At 41.6% G+C, this 21,122-nt stretch overlaps 2 protein-coding genes across 2 annotated transcripts; one reads left to right on the forward strand and one right to left on the reverse strand.

Moving 5' to 3' along the window:
* The first annotated feature begins 1,839 nt into the window (after window positions 1–1,839).
* Window positions 1,840–6,524, forward strand: LOC115055753 (L-threo-3-hydroxyaspartate ammonia-lyase). Its single transcript, XM_029521768.1, has 10 exons — window positions 1,840–2,190; window positions 2,361–2,477; window positions 2,662–2,903; window positions 3,491–3,656; window positions 4,603–4,702; window positions 4,847–4,922; window positions 5,051–5,176; window positions 5,398–5,565; window positions 5,700–5,757; window positions 6,426–6,524. Exons 1-10 carry the CDS (start codon window positions 1,840–1,842, stop codon window positions 6,522–6,524), a joined length of 1,503 nt encoding a protein of 500 aa, XP_029377628.1.
* A 1,716-nt stretch (window positions 6,525–8,240) lies between these two features.
* On the reverse strand, window positions 8,241–11,812 carry tmem254 (transmembrane protein 254). The gene is made up of 4 exons (XM_029521543.1): window positions 11,692–11,812; window positions 9,940–10,043; window positions 9,285–9,344; window positions 8,241–8,887 (listed from the first exon to the last, which is right to left on the reverse strand). Exons 1-4 carry the CDS (start codon window positions 11,776–11,778, stop codon window positions 8,767–8,769), a joined length of 372 nt encoding a protein of 123 aa, XP_029377403.1. The 5' UTR covers window positions 11,779–11,812; the 3' UTR covers window positions 8,241–8,766.
* Between the last annotated feature and the right edge of the window lie 9,310 nt (window positions 11,813–21,122).

The raw sequence follows: 21,122 nt of genomic DNA on the forward strand, positions 1-21,122 counted from the left end.
TTACTTTGTCCTTACTTGTCGTTTTCGGCACCATTTAAAATTAAAAGATCCGTTTGTTGTTTTTTTTTTTTTTTTTACCATCTCAGTTCTTCATCCCCTCGTTTTTAGGCCTCAAACTGGCCGTAGTGTTGTTCTTTCCCCCTTTTGATGCAGTTTTTGAACTCTGTTTTTGAACCAAAGCACCCTAATCACAGGTGCAGCCTTGGGATCTTTCTGTTCAGTTGTGTTAAGGACACGCACTGTGGCGGAGTGACAGAGTGAAAGTGACTGATAGTGGGATTGAGGGCAGTAATGCACTGAGGAAATGAGGTGAAAGGTGAAGGTATTGTTTATGGCAGATCATTGTGATATAAATATACCAGGATGAGCTGTCAGCTGTTGTTTGGTAAAGCGGCTCCACCTGGTGGTTTGGGATGTTATTTTGGGAGTCTTTAAAAAAACACTGTCATCTCCTGATTATTATCTCTTTTACTCTTTTCATTTAAGAGGCTACTCAAGTCTGTCTGGATTATTATGATGCAGCAAACGTACCTCCTGTCTGGCTTCCACAGTGTTTTTACATATATATTATTCTCCTGGCTCCGCTGCACAACCTTATTCAAAGTTTCAATCTTAGCTGTTAACCATTTGTGATCTGCTTTAGTGGTTAAGTCACAGGGTTAATCTCCAATAGGTCCAATCCTATTATTATATTTGTACTGCGTAGAGAGCCTCCTGATTAACTGTGCTGTCAGCCAAACAACCAAAACAACTCAAATGTCTGATTTGGTTTTGTGCTAAGTCATCAAAATGAGAAATGCAACTATAGTCAGTAGATTTTGGAAGGATGATATAAATGAATTATGCTATTAATCAGCCAGTCCAACCTTTGGACATAAACTGCCACTAAAATTGGCTTCATGTCTCCAAAAACAAGCAGCTGAATGACCCAATGAATCATAAACTGATTCACAGATATAATCTGTCATGGTAAATGGAAGCTGGGTTGACGTGAAAGGTGAATCGATTTATCTGGTGTGAAGGATTGTGTGTGTGTGTGTGTGTGTGTGGAGTCAGTTTAATGTGATTGACTAGATTTAGAAGTGAAAAACAACTAAATTCACATCACGTCACATTCACTCACAAGTTCATGAGGGTCTGAATTATAATGAAATTATAATTAAAGCAAAACTAACATTACTCAAAGGGCACTTTTGACAGCACGTGTTAGTTTAATTATGACTAATTACATTGATTGCATAGATTTTCCTCTCTCTGTAGCTGTTATTAATTTTAATGTGTTATATAAAAATTCACGTCTTTATAGAAACACTGAGTATTTCAGTATTGGAGCTTGTAAATTTCTAGTGAGTCTACTTCAGTTGCATTGAAGAGAATGACTCATGCAGTGCTATTGTATTTATGTGCTTTTGGGAAATTCCATCTTCATGACCTCAAAACAGTCTAGAAGCCATTAAAGTACTTATCCAGTCTGGACAGCAAATCCTAGCTGCTGGAAGTATTCAAGCTTTTCCTTTTTACTGAATTAACTTGCAACAATAACAGGAAGTAAATGAAAATAAAACTTCACATAATGTTGTTGATAAAAGGAAAATATCAAAAGTTCTGCTGTCAAATTAGGGAAAAAATGCCTGCTTTGGAAATTGTTTTGTTAAAAACCAAAATAATATTGCGATCCTTGAACGATCACACTGTGAGAAGTAGTTTTTAAAGAAATCAGTTTGTGCTAGTTTGTGCTAATAGTAAAAGAACTCACTTTACTATTATCTCTTCATTTAGGAAACATAATAATCACGTCAGTCTTTTCAAATGCTGGATAACTTATTTGAAAGTGAGGAAATGTCTGTCTCTTTGTTGCCCAGAGAGGAGTTGCGTCTGGGCCCCTTTCACTCTGGAGCTCCTTACAAATGTGGCCCCATCAGTAACGGCACTGCAGGCCGCAGACCCACCCTCATTGAACCGGAGCGGCTGAAGGACTTCGGTGAGGAGGAACTCCTCAATGGGGATGTGAAGGTCTACGACACCAAGGTGGTGGGGGCTCCAGAGATCATGCTCATGAACCCGCCTAAGACTAGGAGAGTCAGCGAGTTCAGGATTATCCCCAGACCTCTGCCCCAGTACCTCCGCTTCGAGGACATCAGCGCAGCTGCCTTCAGGATCCAGTCAGGGATACAGAAGACTCCCTGCACGGTACGCTAGCTTAGCATGAGCTCACAATGTGCAGTGACGAAGCCAACGTCACCACTGAGCGCTGACAAAGAGACCAGCTGGTGTCTGCTACAGACATTTCTATAAAAATTAAAATAAGGAATATTATTGAGAAAGTGAATTTGTGTACTTCTGCTTCTTTGCGTGTGCAGTACTCCAGACTGTCCAAACAGTACGGGATGGAGATCTACCTGAAGAAGGAGCATCTGCATTATACAGGCTCAGTGAAGGAGAGAGGAGTCCTGTACCTGCTCACCTCGCTCACACAGGTAAAACAAGAGAACCCCTCCATCTGCTCAGTTAAAAAAAAAAACAAACAAAAACAAACTGCTTTTAAATTCCAAACTGGAGGCTTAAAAATGGCACTGCGCACACTAATGGGTGACATCATGTTGCGTTGCCACTTGTTGTGTATACCTACTTAAAGATCCATGTATGTTTCGGGCCCTCCAGGAGCAGCAGAGGAAGGGTGTGATCGTGGCCACTGACTGTAACTTCTCCATGGCCGTGGCTCATCATGCCGTGGAGCTGAAGATCCCGATGTTCGTCATCATGCCGTCGTGCTGCTCTTCGCCTCGCCTCAGGATCTACAGGGACTACGGCGCCATGGTCATCTCCTACGGCAGCACTGGCTATGATTCCCAGAACCACGCCCGCCATCTAGCCAAAGAGAACGGATACCTCTACTTGGAAGAGTCAGTCCCACTTATATCGACCTCCATCTCTACTGCGTGGTTCTCCACTTGCAGCTGCCATAGACTCAGTTTAATGCGCATTAACAGGGATCCAGTAAGAGAAGACTAATCAGTCAGTCATGTCGGTGCCTCAGCTGCCTAAAAGTTTGGTGACATCACCCAAAATGAACTACTTATCCCAGAATTAGGAAGCTTGTGACTGAAAACCTCCTGAATGTATTGAGTAGAGCAGGAGGGTCCTCAGTGTATCTTTAGAAACTATTCCATCAAAAGTTTCTCTTGAAGCCCTTTTCCATTTTCCTCCTGAAAGTACATGATTTAACTCATGAATAGAGTGAAGTCACACTTGAGAGCCATTTTATGCAAAATGCACACACTGAATCCACGGGTTATATAACACTACGGTTGCTTTTATAAGCTAATGGATGTTAGTAAATCACATTCCGGGCACAAATTTCCATTATTTTCCGTGAACTGCTTCTCTCATCTGTCTGTTGGCTGTGCACAGGTTTGATATAAGGAAGGTAGACTTAAATTCCGCAGACTGTCACCACTTTTCTTTCTCTTCTTCCTTTTCCGATGGCCAGAGATGAAAGTGCAGCGTATTTGGCCGGGCTTGGAACTGTGGGCATGGAAATCTATGAACAAGTGCCCAAACTGGATGCAGTGGTTGTTCCTGCAGCTGGACAGTATGGTCTCCTGGCCGGCACCGCTGCTGCCATCAAACACCTCAACCCACAGATTCTTGTTATAGTAGGTTGATGCAAAAAAGACGCCTCTGTCTCACACTGTGCTGTGTTTCAGGTCACATTTCCTGCACAGCCTAATTTCTTATTATGGAGATGAGGTTGCGTATTTGACACCAATATGTCTACGATGTTCATCCAATTGTGTTTTCCTCTCTGCCTGGATTTCCTCATCGAGATAAATGTATTTGAAGTGTTTTGCCTTGTTCCACTTTCTGTCCATAAGAGTTACTCTGAGAGCTTCAGCTCTATTTACTCTGGAGGGAACAGAACAGCCCTCTGCTTCTATTTTTAATCAAAAAAAGAATATCTCTGAGCACAGCAAAGCAATGAATCAAATTAATTGCCAAGCTTGATCTCGTAGTGATCTCTAAGTATAGTAACTATAGTAACTAACCTAATATCTCCTGCTTACTGAAGCTAGTATTGTAGGCTACTGAGCAGGAAGCTCCACATCTCCAGAGTTCCCTAAATATATGAACAACTTGTGAAAGAAAATGCCTTCAATCAAAGTATAATTTATCAGAAAAGGGAAAATGTAGAGGAGTGAGAGGGAGGCTGAGGATTTTTTTAGTCTTGCAAATAAGGCATGGATTAGTCCTAGATTGGAAAATAATATTTTTAGCCAAGCTCGGAGTTCCAATGACGTAGATCCAGTCGGTACTTTTTCCAGTGTTTTGGTTTGTGATCAAATTGTAGCTCGAAGAACAGATTTCATTCCTATTAGCTTCAGGTGTTTTGTATAAATCAGCTAATTTTAACATGCTACCATGGTAACACAATGGTAAATACATTAACATTCGCGTGCTAGCATGTCATTGTGAGCATGTGGGCAATCCAAGAGTCCTTAGAGCTGCACGGAGCTGGTAGCACGGCTGTAGGCCTCAGCAATCTTTTATTAAAGTAATACAGTGAAAACACAAATGGATGCTCTGACTTTATTCCTTTAACAGGGAATTGAACCAGAAGGTTTCCCTCTGCTACTACAATCTCTGAAAACAAACAGTCCAGTCAAAGACATGCACAGCAACCCCAATAAGAAACTCTATGGAGGTAAGATCAGCAAATCTACTCATTGTTCTCTCTGCTGTCAGGTTTAGCGCTGAATAGACATCATCTGCACTTCTTCCCTATTTGAAGCTAATCAGGCTTGCTAAGTTCTGTAAGTAACAGTAACTAAACATGTGTTGATCTCAGATCTTATGGAGCGCTCCCTCGGTGTCAACACCTTCCAGCTGTCAAAGAAACTCGTAGATAAAGTCATCACCGTCAGGTACGGCTTCATTTATGAATGTGGCCCACATGTTTTAGACGAAAGACCGTCGTGTACTGCGACGTTATCTCGTATAAAGGCCGTTACATAAACTAACCGTCATTAGTGTTGAACCTCTGTCCCCATAGTGAGGAGGACTCTCTGGTGGCGATGCTGCGGTTTCAGGAGTTTGAACGCTCCACGGTGGACACAGAGGGAGCCATGGGACTGGCCGCCATCCTGGCCGGACAACTCCCAGAACTGAAGAGCAAAAAGTGGGTCAGACTTGTTAATGTCGAGGCGAGACACCAGAGAACCTAAAGTTGTATTTAATTGTACATTTTTAAACAATGTAAACATTCAGCTCTTATTCTGAGGGCTGAGGCGTTTTCTAAGCCCTGAGAGGCTGACATTTTTTGGCAATGCAGCGATGTCATCAGTGCTAATCCGTTTGGCTGCACATAAAACAAGACTCCCTCTTGTGTTTCTGCTGCAGGGTTGCTGTGGTGGTGAGCAGCGCTAACATGGAGCTGGAGCTGGTGAGACAGTGTGTTGATCGAGCCCTGGTCCTGGACGACCGGGTCAGTAAGTTCTCTGTGCAACTGGGAGAGTGGCCGGGAGACATGGCCAAGCTGCTGGACGTCCTGTCCAGAGAGGACGTCAGGTAGGATCATCCCCCGCCCGTTTAAAGAGCTTTTGTTCTGTTGCTTCACGCCGCTGCAGCCCAGTCTGTTTCATGTGTAATGTTCCTTGATGCCATGTGTAATTATTTGCTCTCGCTCTGCCTTTTTCCTCCAGGTTGTTGGACGTCTGCCATCGGAGACACAGCGACAAGTCAGAGCTGTTCAAGGCGAAGGTATGCTACTAATCTCTGCGCCTCACCTCTCTGTTTCCTCCTACACTTCAATCTGCTCATCTACTTTCCCTCCAACACCATGGAAGTCTTGGCTTGTGTTGGCAGCGAGCTGGCACGAATTAAAGAGACAAAAATAAAAACACAGTAAAATAAAAAAATTTTTACTGTTTTTTGTAGATTGTTTTCCAAAGAAACCTTGATTATAGGGCAAAAAATAATCCTACCACTTTCTAATATGGCATCCTTTTTAAGCTGTAATGCCTGTATGAATAATAAACAAATTCTTCAGTCCATTCGCTGAAAGGAACTATGTGAAGTTCTATACAGACTCAGTTCATCCAGTGTGGCCAGTTTTACTCAGTCCAACTGTCACGCTTCAGTTTAGCCTACAGCCACACTACGATGTTGTAGTTTTAAACACATTTCTGTCCATTTTCTTTTCTCACTTTGTATTGAGTGTGCTTATGCACTCCAAACGTAAAGGCTCTTGATTTATCAATCTTCTTGGACCAGACTAACTCGTTCTATCTTGTTTCAAAAACTTGAAGAAACTGTTAAATTGAAGTGTCTTATCTTCTGCTCTGCATTACAACCTATGCAAATTCTAGTGTGCGTGTGCGTATGTGGATCTGAGATATCAGACAGCTTACTGTGTTTGTGTGTAACAGGTGGAGTGTGTGGTGGAAACCAGGGATAAGGCACAGAGCGCTCAGCTGCGCAAGACGCTGAGTGAGCGCTACCCGTCAATATGCTGGCTGAACCGGTGATCCCACCAACATCCTAAACACAAACTATATTTACAATAGGAGAAAAAAGAGGAAACAATACACACAAAATATGAGATTATGTGCAAACAAATACACTACTACAAAAAATGACTGCAAAGCCTTGAGATTATAGAACAAATGTTACACATATTACTCCCATTAATTATGCTGCTGTTCTTCTTTAATCATTGCACCCTCTATTTAGAATAAATTTGATTTTAGACTGCATCCAGAAGATGACTATAGATCTTATAGATCACCGAGACAGAGAGCCAATCCTACACTGATGACACAGGTTCAGTCCTGTAGTTGTCTCATTCTAAATGAAACACACACTACAAATGTCAAAAGATATATTTTTCCACCCGTATTGTTTATAAACTGTTGTATATATTTGTTCATTTGTACCATCCTGAGGTGGCAGTGTCAGTCCAAGTAAACGTGTCGATATAAACAAATAAAACTGGGAACCGACAAAGGTCTCCACCGTTTTCTTTTTTAAAGTCCGTCAGAGTGTGTCTCCTCCACTCTGTCCCTGATTAATGGCTGGAGAAGCTGCTGTTTAAGACTCTAAGGCTCTTAGGTCCGTCAGCAGAGGACATGGTGACCCCGGGCCGCTGCTTCAGACGCATTCAGATGAGGTCACACTGTTTACCTGCGTGTGTGCCATCAACACTGCCTCTAAGACAAACAAAAACAACGCAACACTGTTAATGGTAAAAGTTTCACTAATGTGCTTTTTGTAGTTTCTTATATAAATAGAACGTCTAAACCCAGATTAGGATTTTTGGACTTCCAGTTCCCTCGTCCGTGACTTTTTACTTTTTTTAATGTAGTTTTTAGTCTATTTTCTTTATTATTATTATGATTATTATGAAGGTCCAGCAGCATATAAATATTCCAGTAAATCCTCCCGGTGTCGTTTCTGTATCTTCCCACATATGGTGCTAACAGGAGACTACATACGCCATCAGACATTAAATGGATTCAACAAATTCTCTATTTTTACATTTGCTGCTCTCCAGGCTGTTACTAATTTTGATAGGGAAGATGTTTTAGTTGGCCAAGTTATAATATATAAATGGACGAGCCACACACCAAACTACAAAGTGGAAGTTTAGCAATGATGACATTTAAACTATGTAATCATGCTATCGTTTCTAGACTAGCATTACTTTGCACCTCTAAGGATTGTTTTTTTGAGCTTTAACAAACATTGCAGTTCTTTCAAAAAAAATTGCTGAGAAAAACTTGTAAGTATCCTAAACTTGTATTGTCGTATTTTCCAAAAGCCCATTTAAAGTGTGGGGCTGATGCTAACGTCTGTTAGCATCATGACATGCTAACGTCTGTTAGCATCAGCAAAAGTAAGTCAGGAGGATTCTTGATTTTAATTAAACTCAGACAGATAATCACACGACACAGAAAGGATCAGATATTCCTCGACTTCTCCATCAGGTCATGCCAAAGTAACCGCAACATCCATGACCCGCATCATGTTTGGTGCTAATTAGCAGAGTTAACCTAAATGTTTGGCGTTATCGTCTTTTTTTTTTTTTTTTTCACCATTTTGAGTCTTTTTCAAGGATCAAAAAATAAAATCCAACATGACATTTACTTTGTAAGTCACATTTTATTTAGTGTAATTAATATGAAGAACTTCCAGTCTGTGGTTTAAAACCTTGAAGGACTTCAGTACAACAGAGGCAAATGCAGATTTCATACAGCAGCTCACTCTTTTTTTTTTTTTTTTTAATCCCAGAGGACGTCTGAAGCTCATGACAGCGGCACCATCTGCAGCCAACCTGCCTGACATCCAGGCTGAATGTAAACATTGTGGGATGTAAAAAAATTGCCTAAAAGATTCACCTTGTACTGCAGTCCATGTTTGGCCCACAGCAGACTCATCAAAATAATTCTGTTAATACCATTATCAGTAAAACATTAAAGTATCGTCCGTGAGGCACAGTGGAAAAATCCACGGAATGAAAAAGAAGTCTATTTCGTCACAGCACAGGAAAAAGAATATTTGATTCTATCACAGTTTAGTCTTCACTTCAATACTTCGGTGTTAAAAAAAACAGTATAAAAGGTGAACAGGCTCAGGGCTCTTCCTCCATCTGCTGCCTGCTCAGCAGGATTTCATACCACAGAGCGACTGTGGAAGAGGCACAAGGAAACTAGATTTTTTCTTGGAAGTTCATCTTACGCTGTGTTGTTCTGTGGAGCTCTGCTGCTGGTGTCAGTGCTGTTTGGGGCGCTTCGGGTTGTACTTGAGGAGCGGGCCGAGGGAGGCGAAGCCAAACAGAAAGGTCTGGAAAACCCACATGAGGCGAGTGGTTGTGCTGTTGATACCTTTGTTACTGTGGGGAGGGAACAAAGGTTGAGCTGCTGGAGCAAACAAATCCTCACAACCCATGGCCCTTATTGATTTACCATAATTTTCCTGAATTCCTGAGAACACTTGATAATAAAGGATTACTGAAGACATTTTGTGATTATCTAACACACACACAACTTCCAAAGGCTTTTCTTTCACAGGTTATGGTTCATATTTCTTTTTATTGCAATAAAAAGAAAAGAAAGACATTCATAAATCATGTATAGTAAAAACAGTTTGTGTATACTAATAATGTGTCTGAGATAAGATTTGGGACTTTTAACAGTTAAAAAAAAAATCTCAAATATTAGTTAAGCAGGTTATCAACAAGTTATGTTGCACCTCCCTCTAGTGGACAATAAGATTCCTTTCACTCTTACCTGCAAACCTTCAATGCAACCAATGCCTCCACGACATGAATGGCAAGAGCGGCCCACCACCTGTAACAGACAGATGTGTTAGATTCCTCAACAAAGATATTTAACACATGATTAAAAAACAGAAATAATAATGATTAGAGCCATCAGTTTAACTTCAGCTCCAACAGGAACATTTTATACCCAAAACATCCGAGTCACGTGACGGCCTGAAAAAGATCAACCACTTCGCACATTTGAAACACAAAAGACTGAAACAACAACCTCCACTTCACAAAACAGTCAAGTTTAAGGGCTGTCCTGTAAATCACATGACCCAACCAACAACAAAACATCTTCCTTTGATTGTTGCCTTAATACCCAGAGGCCGTGTGACTAACAGCAATCTGCTCATGTATAAAAAGCATTAAGACTTTAAAGGACTTTATCACACACAAAGGTTATTCAATGTGCTTAACAGAAATGACAGAAGAATAAAAACTGAATAAACGATGAATGATTATTAAAGAGAACAGCTGTGAGCTGTTTTGATTCAACTCTGCTTTGTGCTGCACGATAAGCTGCAATAATCAACTGTCATAAATAAAGGAATTAATCCTGAATTAATTAATGATCTGATCACTCTCATTTCTGATTCAATGAAGGTTGTAACACTCACCCTTTGTACATAACTTCAGCATGATTATCCACAAGGTATCTGGAGAAGGTACCGAACGGACCAAGGAGCTCAAATGGGATTTTTTCTGGTGCAAACACAACGCACTGCAAAACACAAACGTATGTCAGCAATAATTAAGTTAGTCTAGCATGTGCTGTATATATATAAAAAAATAAAATAAAATAAAAAATCAATGCATTTCTCTGTTTGAAAGCACATTTAACCTCTTTAACATTTAGACATACATTTTTTTTCAGAACTGTTTTGCCCAAAGCGTGTTACTCAGAAGGTCAGTAATTCTTTAACTGTTTCAATAATCAAAGCGTTTTTTTGTTGACGTTGACTTTAGAGTAATCTGTCGTGCATTTCTTGTCACACATCTAAAAGTGTTCTGCTGCATTTAGATCTTAATGCTGGAAGGAAAAACAGTGACAATAATGAACTGTATAAAAAGAAGGCTTAATGAATGCCTTCTTATTCATCATAACAGTAACAGCCACATGTACTGCAAAGGGCAGCCTTGTTGTGCGAGATGCCACTTAGATCTAATTTGTTCTAGTTCTGCATCATGCTGTTTTTTTGTTTTTTTTTCCTGTGGTTTGATATTAAAGTTTTGCAATGTGAAATCAAAGTTCAAGCTTCTGTGTGACTGTCAGAGTCAGGATTAGTTCTTCTCCTCCACATTTGTTGACATCTAATCTGGTAATTCTGCCGTGTTGATTTAGTAAACGCAGCTTTATCTCGCAGCTGAAGGAATCTGAACTGATAAAATGATATTTGTAGATCAATATGTTGCGTTTTTTTGTTTCACCTACTCCTTGTGGACATCGATGCATGTTGATTTTGAAGACACTTCTATAATTGCACAGCTCAGTTTTAGCATAATTGCATTGAATAATTCAGTTGGGGTTCTGTGTCTCACTGGAACATGAGTCCTGGACAGTGAAAGGCATTGTGTGGAGCTGTGAGCTGACGGGCCACAGAGGGCTTTATTTAGTTATTCTGTCAAACACAACACATATTTCTCCATTTATTATTGATTATAACATTATTTAAAACTATAAGAACTTGTCCTTTTCCTTCCCACTCTGGTGTCCCTCCTGTTTCTGCACACGTGGCAGGTTTACCTTCAGTCTCACCGACATTTGACACCCAATCTGGGAAACGAAACAGAATCGCACCGAAAAAGTATCGTGTTCTATTTTTCAGCCTTTCAGCTCGACACAGCAACACATTAAAAATAAATCTAAAGATATTTCACTGCTGTGATTTCTCTGCTGATCAATTCGGCATTCATTTTGTTGGCCAAAAACAAACACATCGGCTGCAACGAACCGCCCCGATGCCTTCTGACCGACGTTAGTCAATATTACCGCTCATATTATTTCAGAGGTTATTTAGAGGGATTTTTATGGAATTTGGCAGGTTTGTCTTTTTTCTAAAGCGGTCAGTTGTTCGGAGGGGAAACATTAACACGAGTTGTCTGACAAACTGTTTGTAAAGTGGACTTTGTCCAATAGTTTGACCCCGCATAACCGAATAATCCATCCGGATATGAGTCATTGTCACCGGCTGAGACTTTTCCAGAGATTACAACAGAATGGAAATATAGAAAATCCAAAATCTCCGGAAAACTATGACGGAAATGATTTTAATGAGATTTTATGCGACCCGACACAACACGGTGGCATTTTTTTAAGTGAAATAAATAATAACACATCCTTCATTTTATGGAATTTTAAGTCAACTTACAGTAAAATATCCAACCCCGAATGTCACAAAGACGATCCAGAACAGGCTGGTTCTCTTAAAATAATCGCATCCATCACTTTTCGCCATCGCTGCCGCTGCTGGTGCTGCTGCTCGGCTGGTGCCGCCGTCAAATGTGACCGGGCGGAAACAGCGGCGGGACGGAAGCAGTCCCGGCGGCGAGTCGGTGTGGAGTTGGAAAAGTTTAATTAATAATAATTAGAAAAAGAGAAATAGAAATGTATAATACACTCTTTTTTTTAGCTAACGTTGATGTGAAACAGTAATTTTGTTTTATTTTAATACAAATAAAAATGATTACGTGTGCTGTCGCCCTCTGGTGGTCTTTTGAAGGATTTATGAAAAAAGAAAAATGAATTAGAAAAATCATCGTCAGTAAAATGCCTCAAGATAACAAGATGATTTAAAAAGTCAGCTTCAGATTTCTACTCCCACCGTACAAAACGAGTCTGAATAATCTGCAGATGTGAAATGTTTCCACTGCCAGGTATTTATTTTTTGTACATGAAGATAGTAAAGATATAAATAAAGGGGTTTCCAATATTTCTCCCTCCAGTTTAAACAGTATAATCTGAATCAGTATGTGCTGTGGACACCAGTGTAAAGAGATAATCCTGGCCACAGACATCTGTTTGGTAAGACTTTGTTCTATTGCCCCTTTGAAAACCAGCCAAATGGTATCTAACCATTGATTTATACAACATAACTATAATTGTACATGCTCATAGTTTATGACATATATTGGGAAAAGAGGAGTGGAACTGCACAAACATGGGGAGAGAATATTACATATCTAACCAATCATTTCTATGTATCTCTCTGGAAGCTGACTCGTAAAATTGATTCAATAAAACAATATGTTCATTTTATAGAGATAAACCTGATTAGATGCTCTTTTGTTTTTCTAAGATAGAGCTCTCTATAGAGTCAAGAAAAAAATTTAAAAATTAAAAAACAAATAAAATCCGTAGTGGTTTTGGGTTTGGGTTTTCTTTGGGCAGAACCAGTGTTAGCTTTTATCACGCCATCATTGTGTGTAAACTTGGGCATAACAAGTATTTAACCTTCTGAAATGGTGTATTGATAAGACTCTTTCCCATATTATTATTTTATCAGATTAATTTTAGATAATCAAACTTGTGCCTGTGTTTTAATATTAATATCCAGTCTGAATTTAAAGCATAATCTCTTATTTATTAGGGGGTGTGACAGCTTCCAGTGTTGGCAAACTGCTGCACGTGATATCTGACAGGATTTGGGTGAAGCACAGAGAGAGTTGGGGGACTTTCAGGAGCCGTCTCTTCACCTGGAGACATTGATTCTGCCTGTTGTCCAGATAAAGATAAAAAGAAAGAACTGAACTGAGCTTGTTGCTTTGCTTTAGATAACTCTGGTAGACTTCAAGCTGCATTGTTTTCTAATACACCTAAAAACTACCGTAAATCTGTTTCTGCACTTTGTCCTTAAGGACTGTTTGACTTTAGCCTGTTAGTGTGTTAGCTTTTGCATTTTCAAATGCATCTGACATTTAGCGGCTGCTGCAACTAGTAAAAATAAATCCATGTAAATATCCAAACATTAAATATTTAATTTAATGGCTGTTTTCTGGCATCTTTTGCAAAAAATATATATTTAAAAAATGGCATATTGCAGTGAAGAGTCACAGCATTTGCACACAGCCTGGCCACGGCCCGGACATGTTAAACCATTTCACAAACTTGGCCCTCACTTTGATGCATTTATTCACTTTAATGAGGCTGGTGTGTGGTGTGTGCAGAGTAACTGTCCAATTAATCACTGAATAATTAGCCACCTTTGTTTTTCCTCTGATGATAGCAGGGAGCTGCTCTGCATATGAGAAGAGAACAGGAGCCGCTGATAGGCTTCAGCTCAGAGTACCATTTTGTATTTTGCTGCAGTCTGTGGGTTAAATATTTCTTTAGGGCTATTGTTTGTTGATCAACGTTCCACAGTTTGTGAAGCCTCCTGTGTTTGTCCTTAACACTAATCAGATATCTCCCAGAAGCCAAATTTGAATTAAAAGGAAGCCTTGAAATATACCAACATGTCTTTAGACTTTCTTTTAACTAAAAAAGGACACAAGGATGCTAGAACAGAGTGCATTTATATTCATTATAATAAAGTTCACTAAAGACAAATCACCTAACAAACGCAAACCTATTAAAATTATAGCAAAAAAATATTTTTGTCTTTAGGCCATTTTGATCTGTCAAATATTAATTCGCCCAAAAATACAAGTAATCATGTTGTGAAGTGGTATCGATGAGGCTAACGACCTCCTTTTGTCTTACACACACTTTGCCATATTTACCATTGACCTTGGCACTACTTTGATAGAGGTGAGGTGATAACGGGGGCCGCTCCGGTCAGCATAGTCCTGTTAACCATCCTCAAAGTTAACACCCCACCACTCTGCCCTTTTGGGGTCTCAGGTGATCCATATAAAAGGTGTCCTGGTCCAACCAGGAGACACACAGTGAAGGAACACACTGCCACAGTGAACTCTGTCCCATCAGAAGTCCAGTAGAAATCCATTTGTGTCCAGAGCTTCATTCATTTAACTGCTGCCATGTGGAAGGACTGCAGCAACGGTAAGAACAGTCTCATACTCTGTAATAGAAAAGGAAAACAACAGATAATCAGTTTTTTTATGTGTAATCTGCAGCCATGTCTTAGTTGCAGTAAATGTCTTTTGTGATCTGAATTGGATGAAATAGTTCAGGGTTTTTTTTTTTACCTGCCTGCTGCAGCAGGCTGAAGGTCTTACTGTGCTAAGATGAATTAAACAGGACATCCAGTTGAAATGACCATTTGTGTATACACATTAGGTCTCGTTGTGTGTTGTATCTACCTGAGCAGCTAATGTTGGAAACATGACTAATTGGAAGGAGAATTTTAAATTCCTTTATTCATCCCACAGTGGGGAAATCTAGATGACCACAAACTGCATGCTGCTTTTTTAAATGCCGCTGATGCAAAAGTTTGTATTTCACAGTCTAAACAAGGTATCTGGTTTAGTTGCACGGTGACCGGACAGTCCTTCGGTCACAATACGTAGAACAGATGAGTAATATGGAATTAGTCCCGGATCTGATGTGGAACCTGTTGTCTTCTCTTCCGTCAGATGACACCAGATCTGCAGCCTCCGGCGGCAGCTCCTCCCGCGGCGCCAGCCGCAGAAAGAGAACCAGTTTCTCCAAAGAGCACGTGGAGCTCCTACGTGCCACCTTTGAAACCGACCCCTACCCCGGCATCAGCCTCAGGGAGAGCCTGTCCCAGACCACGGGCCTGCCAGAGTCACGCATCCAGGTACGCAGTCACCTCCTGCACCCTTTTCCTTCAGCAAGCCTTATATGTGCAAGAAATCTTCTAATATGTTATACTTTTGTATGCATAGACACATTGATGCTTTGCAGAAAGTACAAACACACACACACACACACGTAGTTGTGGTTTCGGGGAGTTTGCACTGTGGGTCTTATCATAAAAAGCCTCTGTTTTCAAATGCTTCCTGCATAGAATGCAGATAGTGCTATCACTCTATCTCTGTATTTCTTTATCTGCAGCGATGACACAAGCTGCTTTTATCGGGGCCTTGTTTGACTGGACAGATTGACTGTACAACAAACTGTGACAGCTGGGAGCCATTAGCCGTGCTCGGCCCCTCCCTCATTGGTGCCTAGAAAATGATTAACAGAGCAGAATGAGTTGCTCTATCGTTCCTTCATTGGCTCTAAACTCAAACTTTTTCCTGTGTTTCCTGTTCAGGTGTGGTTTCAGAACAGAAGAGCTCGCACCCTCAAGTGCAAAGGAGCCAAGAAGGCCCTGTGGCAGAGCGACCCCCCAGGCCAGGAGGCCGTCCCTCCACCACACGCTGTCGCCAACGTGAGACCACAGCTGGGCCCTCTTCCCCTGCCACCGCAGGGACCCCCGCCGGCGTACCCAGCTCAGGTGAAGGAGGAGATGGAGGAAGCCTGCTACTATTCACAGTGTCCGCCGACCTACTCCACCGTTGAGGAGCACGGCCATTACAGCTCCATGTTTGGGCTGCAGCAGGGCAGATTGCTGGGCAGCAGCTCTAGTCCCCCCCTGAGGTGCTTCTGGTCCCAGACCAGCAGCCAGACCTCCCCTCACTCGCCATTGTGGTGCAACTCTCCTCGGGGGGTCGGCGGCTACGGCTCCAGCTCCTTCATGTATCCAGGATCGGCGGAGCAGCAGACATACATGACCTCCTCGACCTCCCACTCCTCCACCCCAGACACCCCCGATTCTGGATACTGGGATGCCGGCGTGGAGAGCAGCCCCCCGCAGGAAGGTCAGTGCTCGCAGCTGGAGGATTCGTGGAGCGGCGCTGCCCTGGAGGGCTGCAGGGAGCCCAGACATGCAGGCCTGATCCAGCACGCCCCCCTGCCTGAGCTGTCCTTGCAGGAGATTCTTGGGGAGCTAAATGAGGACTGGCTGGGAGGAGAGGGCCTGGATTGTCATATTATCGAGGAGAAAGCGGCTTTCTGCTGATGTCTCTGTTACCAGGATGTTAAACGGACAGAAATCACGTGTATCATTTTAATTTTAGTCTTTTGTGTACATAGAAAAAAAAAAGTCAAAATGTTGGAAACTGGATCCATATTTTCAAAATCCTTTTCTATTTATGCTTAGTTATGCTTCACTTACAGCAGCTTATTCTGGTTAATGTATTTATTCATCCATTCACTATTTATAACGTGTATTTATGATTTTCTGCACTTTTATATAAATAAATCAGTGGTAATAAAGCACAACTGCATTTTTTGAGCATTTTTTCATCATCTGAGTTTGTTAATTACAATGGAGTGAAATCCATGACATAAATTCCTTTTGCTCTCCAGATGTGATAGATTTACTGTTGGATCAGGGAGAGAAAGTAGGTCACACACCACAACCAGTAGATGGCGCCTGTGAGCCGGTTCTCTCATCTCAGAGAGAACCAAAAAGAGAGTGAAGTCCAGCTTACAATGTTAAAATCATAAATGAAACCTTTTGAAATGAAATCAGACATAAGAATGTTTCAGCAAACTGCATATAAACATACATACAACTTTTGTGCAGCTTTGAGGCTGAGAAAATATTTCTATGAAGCTTTATTCCAAAACTTTGTTTTATTAAAGAGCTGGAGTCATTTTGTAAACCCAACATGTTTAAAAACTTTTTTTTTTTTTTTTTTTTACTTTCCCCCAAATGCAGCATCAGTAAGTCCACCATGAGGTACTGAAGGTTAAACTGTCAGGTCAAGATGAAAGTTATATCATCTTTTTAGCATCTGCCAAAGCCCCCGGTGTGCGTCAGTCCTCTGTTCTCCCCTGACCTGATGACCCCGGCGTGCATTTCTTCATCGAGCCATGTGATGGAAAAAGCCCAGGACAGTTCACAGGATGTTAGGCTTGAGGCTTCACACTGCTTTCCCACAGGAGTGAAATGTGCTCCAGTTGTTTATACTGTTTTGGCCTCCTGCCTTCATCCTCAAGATGCAAGGAAGGGTGTTGTCCTTTTGTTAGTGTCTGGCGTGGGTTCCTGTCCCCAGAAAAAACACACAATAGGCAGGCGGGAACGTGACTCCTCCGCCTGAAGGGCCCACAAAACAACCCGACAGAGGAAATGTTGCAGACCGTCAGCGGCTGACGTGCATCAGGCAGGTGGTCGACGGCACAATGCTCCACAAACAAGATGCAGACAGCTGAAGGAAGAGAGAACGGCCAAGAACCCAAAAGAAGATCTCAAGAATTACTGTTACTGATACCTGCAGGCTGTTTCTTCTTTTGGCGAGCAAAAAAAAAAATCTATCCTTCATCAACACATCAATGTTCACGAACTCTCAATATAATCTCAAAATAAGAGCAAACTAAATAAACAGTCAATGCTTTTATATTAACAACATGATTATTTGGACTATTAGACAAAGTTGAATTTGTTGATTAAACTCCACAGAGGCCGGATCCTGCAGTGGACGTGGCCCTTATTGGGTCTATGGGGGGGTTTGCTGAGATCACCTTCATAACGAACAGAACTGATCTTGGCGTGTTTTGGGCTCCTGCAGGATGAGGCCCCTGAATTTGGTCACCGCTCCTCTATTGAGAAACTGTGCGATCAGCTCTTGGGCAACTTTGTGATGTCACAACAAGGACCTGAAATCGTAACGTTTTTTCTTTGAGCGCGCTAAAAACTTCAACTAAAACTCCAAGAAAAGGACAGAATATGGACCAGTTAAGTAAACACACAAACACAAAACTGAAGCAGACGACCCAGAGTCAGTGGGAACGACTGTAATTCCTCTTTCATTATTATCCCCCAATCTGTTAACAACTCTTGGAATAAAGTTGGCGGACAAACTTTCCCAGAACTACAAATAAATAATGAACGCCATCAGGCTCCTTCAGAAAGACAACTGTTGCTGAAATATTGTTGATTTTGTTTGTTTACCTGAGATGTGACGGGATGTTTTGACAGCTCCCGCACTGACTAAGTGAAAACAGAAATATCCACCAGACTTTCAGATGTTACTGGAAAAAATGATCCACGCCGTTAGACACGCTTGGAAGAAATATTTCTGGTGCTACTCGGCCGCCTGTTAGCTGTAAATGATTCGTCTTGTTTCCCCTCATCTTGACCTTGTTGTTGTGATTGTGTAACAGCAACGTTTCCTCATTCAGTTATCTAGATTCACGATTCACAATGTAGAGCGAAGCATCATGAGGCTCATCATGTGTCTGTGTGTCTAAGTAACACAAAAGTTCAGCCCCTTTCACCTTTTAGGCCACATTCAGACACGTTGTCAGTGACTCAGCTGCTCATGTGACGACGGCTGTGAGTCTGAGGTTTGAGGTGTCCAGTGATGTTTTCTCACGACCAAGATGTCTGACATGACCCACATTCTGCTGCAGAGGACGTCAACATACCCCCCCCAGACAGGCAGACTGGGTGAGTGATGGTCCTCAGCTGTCGGCGCAGACGCAGGGAAGAAGCTCAGCCTTCACTAAAAATACGGCCTGTAATTTAACCAAACCCTCCCAGGGAGTCCACATCGGCCACACGGTCTAATTTAGGAGCTCGTCTGAGAGCTGTGTGATTGAACTGCGCTACTCTCTCCCTGCAAACTCATCCTCAGTTCGCATGATGGTGATTGATGGTGATCAGTGACAGGGAACAGGGAGGAAGTGTGTGTGTGTGCGATCATATGTGCGCACTGTACGATCTAGATGATAGTATCTGGAAACTGGATCGGAGACATGGGAGTGAGGAGCTCCTGCATTTGTTTGCCTTTTTCCTAAAATAGAACCGCTTGCCGGCCAGACTCCAGCCCTCTGGAAATAGACTGATGTAATACTACACTATTGAATATTTGTATTTTCACTCATATTGCCTCAGTGCGCACAAAACGCACTTAAACTTCCATTCAAACATAGTTGTTTTTGTTTTTTTTGTGTCTCTTTGGCCGTTTACATCTCAATATACTGACAGGGTGAATACACTGAAATGCACAATCCAGGAAACCAATATATTTTATTGAAGCCTCTAGCTTTAAAATTTAGCTCCATACAGAAATAGACAGTTCATATTAAATGTCAAGCACATGGGAAATAAGGTCAGCAGCTCGCTAATGAACTCCTGGGCAGCGACGTCTTCTGGTACCTGCCAGCTCTAACCTACAGTACAGCAACCTAATAAACCGGAGACAGCACGTGAATGCAACACGTGCCCTTCACAGCCTGCCCTTAAAAAATAATGGAAGTTTTAAATGGGCACCTCCTCCCCAGAATATAACAGGGATGTTACTGCGATAATATGTGAGGTGAAAATGTGACATTAGAAACTGCAGAAGCAGAGAATTAAAATAAAATAAATATGAACACAATGGAACAAAAAACCTAAAATTGAATGGAACCTAAGAAGGTTTGAATTTTTTGCCGTGTGAGGCCACAGTGAAAACAAAACCACACAGACAAACCAAACTATTAGACTAAAGTAAGTTTAAAAAGACGGTGAATGTCTGCACAAAATCCATCCAACACTCTGAACCACGAATGCGTCCTCATACAGACACTCGAGGGAAAGTGCACGAATCACCAATCTCATTAGGATCCATCTGATAGATATCAGGACTCCTACAGTCATGCTCCCTGCTAAAGCTTGATTTAAAGTGGCTAAAAAGGTGGATTGTGTTGAAGGAAAGTGAATTTTATTTATTTCTAAACTGTAAAAATAGAGCAACCTCTAGGTGCCTCGGCTCCCTCTGGGATGGACTCAAAAATCTGTGAGATACAACAGCCATGACTAATTAAATACACTATAAATCTCTGTGGGAATATAAAATGTCATTCCTCTTCTTTGGAATAAAGGACAAAAAGATATATATATCATTTAGAGCAGTGAGGAAGTGAAAACCCAACTAACCATAACCATAAACATAATAAGCCGACTTTTAATGAGAATTTATGTTATCTTCTTTTTAATCCACGTTCCCTCTGTGTCTTCTGCAGCAGAATATCAATCACAGTAAGTGAAATATTGACAATCTATTTCAGGGATTTAGATCAGATAGCGTCTGTAGTCAGCAGCCTGGGCTCTGATGTGCTCTCTTCACTCATTCATCTTCTACCGCTTATCCATTTCTGAAGCGATGGAGCCAACCCCGGCTCAGAGACAGCCAGAGACCAACAACCACTCACACTCACACCTACAGACAATTTAGAGCCACCAATCAACCCAAACATGATGTCTTTAGACGGTGGGAAACAAATGCAAGCAAAGCAAGAGAACCGGGAACCGAACCTGCGACCTTCTTGCTGTGGGGCCACAGCACTAACCACTTTTCCACTCTGCCCAGGAGTACTACATGTATGAGGTAATTGTTGTTTGGTCATGTGAGCTGCTGCAGCAGCTGTCAAATGTGATGATAGCAGGAGAATCCTCGACCCCGCCCCCCCCGGCAGCTGATTGGACAGCCTGCAGACATCTAGGGACCATCATCCAAGAGATGCACCCATGGAGGGACTCAGACCAGGAAGCACCGACAGACTACGACGAAATATTAATGCTGATTTGTATTCAGTAGTTTTGAATGCGTCCAGAAAGTGCGTGTTAATAAGCCGAATCATTATTCCAGCGAAGTTCGGCCGTGGTGATTGTGTGATGTCTTATCTTGCTGCTGCACCTCCCCGCAGATACAAGTAATAGGAAGACGGTCTGTTTCCTGTCGACTGTGACTCAGTTTTTATGCTCCAGTGAAATGCGTAATATTATACGTCATGCGTTGTCGGTATATTTTTGCCACAGCTAACTAGTCAACCACATTTATGACTTAAAAAAGAGCGAGCAGAAGCTCTTTTGAAGCTTTGTTTTTGTGCCGGAGCTCAGAGCTT

The sequence above is a fragment of the Echeneis naucrates genome, chromosome 15, assembly GCF_900963305.1.
Source record: "Echeneis naucrates chromosome 15, fEcheNa1.1, whole genome shotgun sequence".
Lineage (NCBI taxonomy): Eukaryota > Metazoa > Chordata > Actinopteri > Carangiformes > Echeneidae > Echeneis > Echeneis naucrates.

Excerpts from the sequence above, each read along its gene's own strand:
- LOC115055753 (XM_029521768.1), top strand. The coding sequence starts at position 1,840 with ATGTCTGTCTCTTTGTTGCCCAGAGAGGAGTTGCGTCTGGGCCCCTTT. Across the intron at positions 2,478-2,661 it reads TGCTCACCTCGCTCACACAG|GAGCAGCAGAGGAAGGGTGT; the intron begins GTAAAACAAGAG and ends CGGGCCCTCCAG. Across the intron at positions 4,923-5,050 it reads GATAAAGTCATCACCGTCAG|TGAGGAGGACTCTCTGGTGG; the intron begins GTACGGCTTCAT and ends CTGTCCCCATAG.
- tmem254 (XM_029521543.1), bottom strand. The coding sequence starts at position 11,778 with ATGGCGAAAAGTGATGGATGCGATTATTTTAAGAGAACCAGCCTGTTC. Across the intron at positions 9,345-9,939 it reads GCTGAAGTTATGTACAAAGG|GTGGTGGGCCGCTCTTGCCA; the intron begins GTGAGTGTTACA and ends TGTCTGTTACAG. Across the intron at positions 8,888-9,284 it reads GTTGCATTGAAGGTTTGCAG|TAACAAAGGTATCAACAGCA; the intron begins GTAAGAGTGAAA and ends CCCTCCCCACAG.